At 32.7% G+C, this 5726-nt stretch overlaps 1 protein-coding gene across 1 annotated transcript; it reads right to left on the bottom strand.

The window, feature by feature from the left end:
- Positions 1 to 2295: 2295 nt before the first annotated feature.
- LOC133794221 (probable NAD(P)H dehydrogenase (quinone) FQR1-like 1) lies at positions 2296 to 5443 on the bottom strand. Its single transcript, XM_062231440.1, has 4 exons — positions 5286 to 5443; positions 3703 to 3796; positions 2837 to 3099; positions 2296 to 2710 (listed from the first exon to the last, which is right to left on the bottom strand). Exons 1-4 carry the CDS (start codon positions 5306 to 5308, stop codon positions 2479 to 2481), a joined length of 612 nt encoding a protein of 203 aa, XP_062087424.1. The 5' UTR covers positions 5309 to 5443; the 3' UTR covers positions 2296 to 2478.
- Positions 5444 to 5726: the final 283 nt, after the last annotated feature.

Raw genomic sequence — 5726 nt, 5'->3', positions numbered from 1 at the left:
TGAAAAGCCTAATCAAGTAAGGGAATTTTAAAAGAAGCTTAACATTGAAGAATCCACTGTGGCTAAAAAAAATGACTAATCATTAGAAAGAAAGAAAAAAAAATTTAATTGTTAAATCTTGCTGGTTGGTATCTCTTGGCACCTGCTTTATTTTCATCTTTAATGACTTTGCTTGAATTGATTGGCCAAAGGGTATATTATACCATATACCTCTCCCATCCATGGAATTCAATTCTCATATTTCTCTCCTGAGATATGGTAACTTAATAGTAAAAGAAGAACAAACATAAAAAGGAATACTGCAAAGGAAAAGCATATTGGCATCATTGTGATGTTAGTAAAGTAATATGTGTATGTGTGTGTGTTAATATATCTATGACTTTCAGCAACTTCAATCCTACTTTAATGGGAAAACTTTATTTTTTTTCTTTCTTGTTTTGGCTAATCAATGGCCAAACCATGTTTGTCTTCTGTCACAAGTTCTTTTGAACATGCTTAAAAAGCTAGGCTTTTTTTCTCACCTTTGAATATGATTTTACAACAAAAGCCATCCATGCACAAAAAACGGTTTCAGCCTTAAAGGGCTTTAAACAGTTCATATATATATAGTGTTTACAGGTTTATCAATAATTATTTGCCCAAGAAAGTTAAAAAGAAAAGGAAATGAGTAGTATCGTTTTAGATTCTTACAAGTGTAAATACAGCTAGCTAGCTAGCTTTGTCCATCACAAGACAACTACTTTTTCTTTTTCAACCCTTTGAATCTAGCAGTAATGTTTATCTACTCCTTTGAAAGACTGCTGAGCTATCAATAAGGTTAGCATAATAGGAAAAAGGTTGATAGTTTCAGGTCAAGAAGGTTTAAAGTTTTTTATTTTCAGTACATTATTTGATATCTCATATAGAAAAGTTGATGGCTTTAAGGGAAATAAAAGCTTTCATTCAAAGTATGATGAAAAAGTGGCAGAAGATTTCCATTTTATTTTATTTTTTTGCTCTTTATATTCATCAAGCATGAAGGTAACATCATCATTATATATGCTTTGATTCTCATGATATGTGGTTTGAAATTTTGAGATAAGATCATGAAACAGAAAGAAAAGGTTTCATCTACAACTCAAATTTCTTCCACAGCAGAAAATTTTACAAGGACAAGTCTAATACTTGAAAGGAATATTAATACTCATCACCAGTCTTTTATCAAGGTACAGAGATCGAATAAATATTAAGGTGTATAGTTGGGGATGATAAAAAAATATATTATATATTAATATAAATACAACTCAGGAAAAAAAACAAAAAACTCTAAGCAGCAAAGTAACATGGAATAGAAAAATGTCTTTTTAAAACCCAAAAAAGAAAAAAAAATCTTTAGCTGAACGTGTGGGTGAGGCTATGGACATGATTCGAATCCTTATGTGAAAAGACAAATCACATAGATTATTTTTACTACTCAATTCTCTTGTAAAAAGCCTAACCCAAGCTATATGGAAAAGGTGCATTTGCCTGCTCTTTATTTGGGCTTTTGGTCCATTATGGGAAAGGGATTTTTTTTCATAAATATGGTTTTTTAGCCATTAATATACAAAAATATGGTAATTAAATTTTTCTTTGTTTGTATGGACAAATTTAATTAAAAAAAAATATGGCATAATAATAATTTTTTACAAAAATATGGGAAAAAAATCTCATAGAAGGGAATACAAGTTTTAAAAAGCCATAAAATAATACTTGTAAAAAAAAGCGATATTTTTGAAAACTTTATTGAAAAATCCATATAAAATATAATTTTCACTATGATGTGGGAAAAGCTGAAGTCACTTTTGGTATCAGATTGGGTTGTTACCACAGCCTGCTTTTAATTGCTTCATAACTACAATATTTTCAAGGGCCAGACTTCTTACTTTGCCGTGAAAACACCAGATGATAATAATATTATCCAAGTTACTTCTTAGAGGGATGTAATTTACTTAGTTCTTTAAACAAAATAAGACTTGTTAAAGCTGCTCCTCTGTAATAAGAGGTGACTATATATGCTTTGTTAGCAACGTTTTGTCGATAAACTGATGCCATTTTTTTTAGTTTAGTTTCCTCTGATCAATGATGATATCCATTGTGAATACAAAAATTTTAAAAAATAAAAATATTTAAGTCAGGGCATGGCACTGTTTCGAAAGCTTCGTATGGGAAAAACTCTCTTGCCTTCATGTGCTCATTCTATCACAGAAACAAGAAAACTAGTTCTAGTTCTACGGCTCATACTTGGATGAAGAATGCAAGATAAAATCGACGAACGAAAGGGAAGGTTTAAGCAAACTTCTATTAGTAACAGATTGTTTCAAGTTGTAAAAATACATATACTGACAAACAATATTATTCTTTATGATAACATGAAATCGGAAGATAAATATTCAGAAATAGGAAAATAATCTGTGTAGGTATAGAATGCTAAATAGGCAAGCATAGCGAATCATGAAATCAAGCAGTTCCCTTGAGCTTCTTAGCAATGCCAGCAAAGTACTTCCCCTGATGAAAAGCTTGCTGTAGCTCTAGCTCAGATGGTTGTCTAGTGCCATCCCCAGCAAAAGTTCCTGCACCATAAGGGCTGCCACCCTTCACATTCTCCATCTCGAACATCCCAGCTCCAAAAGTGTATCCAATAGGCACAAAGAGCATTCCATGGTGAACGAGCTGAGTGATGGCTGTCAAGCTGCATACGTAAAAACCAAACCGACCAGCGTAATGAAGATTAGATTTCAAAATTCTGAAATGAAAACTATAAATAATGGTCTCACAGAATATGAAAAAAAAAACTTGTTGAGAAATGAAAACTCACGCAGTAGTCTCTTGTCCACCTCCTTGAGATCCAGTGCTGTAGAAAATTCCTGCAGGTTTGCCTGCAAGTTGTTGTGTTCTCCACAAACCCCCAGTAGCATCAAAGAATGCTTTAAATTGTGAAGCCATCATTCCAAATCTAGTTGGGAAGCCAAGAAGTAACCCATCAGCCTCGGCAAGATCATTGGGCTCAATGATAGGCACATCGCTCTTTGGGGGAGCACTCATCTTTCCAAGAACATCTTCTGGCAGTGTCTCAGGTACCTGTTGATGTGCCAAATTTACTTAATCAGACAAAGCACACACTAAATTCTAAATCTTTCCCGAGCATAGGGTCTTAGTGATTGAAAGACTAATATATAACTCCGCATTGTCACTGGTAGCAAAAAAATGAAATTAAGGAAAAACCTCTGTAAGTGTTTGTATACTTGTTTCTCTCTTAAGTAAAAGCTAGCACACATATGTTGAAGACTACAAATACTACAAAAATTACACAGCTATTTTATTTTAAAGCATAGATATAAAACACAAGGCATGGAACTAAACCTTAATTAATAAAGATTGCTAACTCCAGCCAATCCCAAAAGGAAAAATCAACAACACTGTACTCCTAATCCTAAAATCATGTTAAACAGTAAAAAAAATGAAATCATGCATTTATATTACTACTTTCTGCCACCCAAACAATTGTTAATAAAAAAGAAAAACAGGAAACAACATTGTAAAGATATCTTAATCCTTGCCAAAACAATAACAATTTGAGCTTCTAATGTTCTGGCTGATACACATACATGTGAATTGAAGGACAATAAAATTTCTCAACTTGATTAGGCCTAAGAAATGATAAATTTAATGCCAATTTCACACCTGCCATAGTTTTACTTCTACTCCCTCCACTGATGCAGCTCCTTTCTGAATCTCTTCAGCTAGCCTTGCAACATGTCCGTACATGGAATAGTAACTGATCATGCATTGATGAATTCCAAGAATTTTAATCAGTTAGCATGCTATAATAAAACATGAAAACCAATTGTATATAGTTGAAAGATATGATTAAAAAAATACTTTCCAAATATAACCTGTACTTTTACTTAAACCAAGGGCCACATGATGTGGTACGTGTACAATGGTGATGGTCACATACAGAAAAATTGCTCATAAAATTTCGACTTTGATGCGAACACGATTATTAGCAATAGTGACATACCACCAATCCATCAATCAGTATCATTACTTGGTGGGGCTACATGGGTCGAAGACCATAAACATAACAACTAGTTTAACAAAACATTCACATGCAATCTTTAACAGTGCCACTAATAATTCTATCTTGTTCAAGTTTTCTTTTGACTTACATGGAAAGGTGAAACGAAAGAAATGGAGTGGTTAGAACAGCTTAAAAGCTTATCTGTTTTCTAGAAACACCACCATACTAATAAATAAACAAATATATAAATAAATAAATAAAGAAAATGTTTTAGACTGATAGACACATTACATGTATTAGACAATGAGAGAAGTAGCCTCGTTCTATAGTAATGATTCCTAAAAGCACACGCACTAGAATGTTTCTCTCCATTATGATTTTAGTTGGTTTTCATTTTCACTATCACTTAATCTCCAATAAATGTCTGTTACCATCATTATGTATACATACTTCCATATCATTTCTCCAATTACCAGTACTTTTGAATTATTATATATACACACGGTAATGTTGAACTTTAGCTACATACACCTAAATTATAACACCATCAAACAGTATGATTTGACTCTGAGTCAGATGACATTAATCAAGGTACCCGAAAGTAAACAAAAGGCCAGAAACTTAAGACATGTCTGGGAATTTGGGTTTTTTTTTCTTCTCAACTAAGTAAATAAATCAAGTCGTCTTTAAATTTGATCTGGACTCTTGTCCTGGAAATCTTTTCTTATCTCATCTATGGTTAATGAACTGAAATAACAACCTAGAGCAGAATTTTTATTATCACAAATTCATTTAGCTTGTACTTTAAGAAACAGAACAAATGATAAATGACATCTCTGCCTCTCAATGCAATTACTACATAAAAAAGAAGAAAAACAAATCCTCATATTTAGTTAAGATCTTCGAAACAGCATATACAACTTTGAAAAATGAGGCTTTTAGAAAGTAGGATTTGAGAAATTGCCCTTAAAAATCTATTGTCATTCAATACTAGCTTCAGTGAAAACCAGAAATTTCAATTCCTTGGCTTTACAGAGAGTGAAGCCATGGCTTCCATGCTGAGAAAACCCAGAAACAGATCTCATTTTCTTTGATCAAAAGAAAAAGACCCAGAAACCATTTCTTTGATAGCGACAAGAAACACTGATCGGTCATCTTATATTATTAATACATTGAACAAAGAATAAAGTTCCATAAATAATCGAAGCATTAACAAAAACGAGAGAGAAAGATAAAAACATACACAATGTAAACTTTAGTGGCCATTGATGGAGGAGTCTGTGTCTCTCTGCGTACGCTTTGGTCCCTCTCGAGAAAAAAAGAAGAAGAAAAAAAAGTAATTTGGTGCGGATGAATGGAGCGTTGACAAAGAATCACCAAGAGGGGACCCTATTTATAGTGCTCCATAACATACTAAATCCATTTTTATTGTATTTTATTTGCTAAATAATTGTGTTTGCGTGTGTTTTTTTTTTTTTTTTATATTTGCGCCATAAGTACTCAATATTTATTTTTAGTGGCAAAAGTACCAAAAATTAGTAAAACTGTAATTCCGTCAGCCTCCTCCGTTAGATTCCGTTTTGTGATGACTGGACCAACACGTGTCACTTCGTGATTGGTCCAACTCAATAATATTTTAAAAATAATTATGATTTTGACCAATAAAAACGTGACACGTGTCTGC

This window comes from Humulus lupulus, chromosome 8, assembly GCF_963169125.1.
Source record: "Humulus lupulus chromosome 8, drHumLupu1.1, whole genome shotgun sequence".
Taxonomy (NCBI): Eukaryota; Viridiplantae; Streptophyta; class Magnoliopsida; order Rosales; family Cannabaceae; genus Humulus; species Humulus lupulus.
Note: the sequence above shows the minus strand (reverse complement) of the source record. Positions and strands in the feature narration are given on the sequence as shown.

Coding starts and splice junctions, on each gene's coding strand:
- LOC133794221 (XM_062231440.1), bottom strand. CDS start 5,308: ATGGCCACTAAAGTTTACATTGT. Junction 3,797..5,285: donor GCCACTAAAGTTTACATTGT/GTATGTTTTTAT, acceptor ATGCATGATCAG/TTACTATTCCATGTACGGAC. Junction 3,100..3,702: donor TAGAAGTAAAACTATGGCAG/GTGTGAAATTGG, acceptor GCACATCAACAG/GTACCTGAGACACTGCCAGA.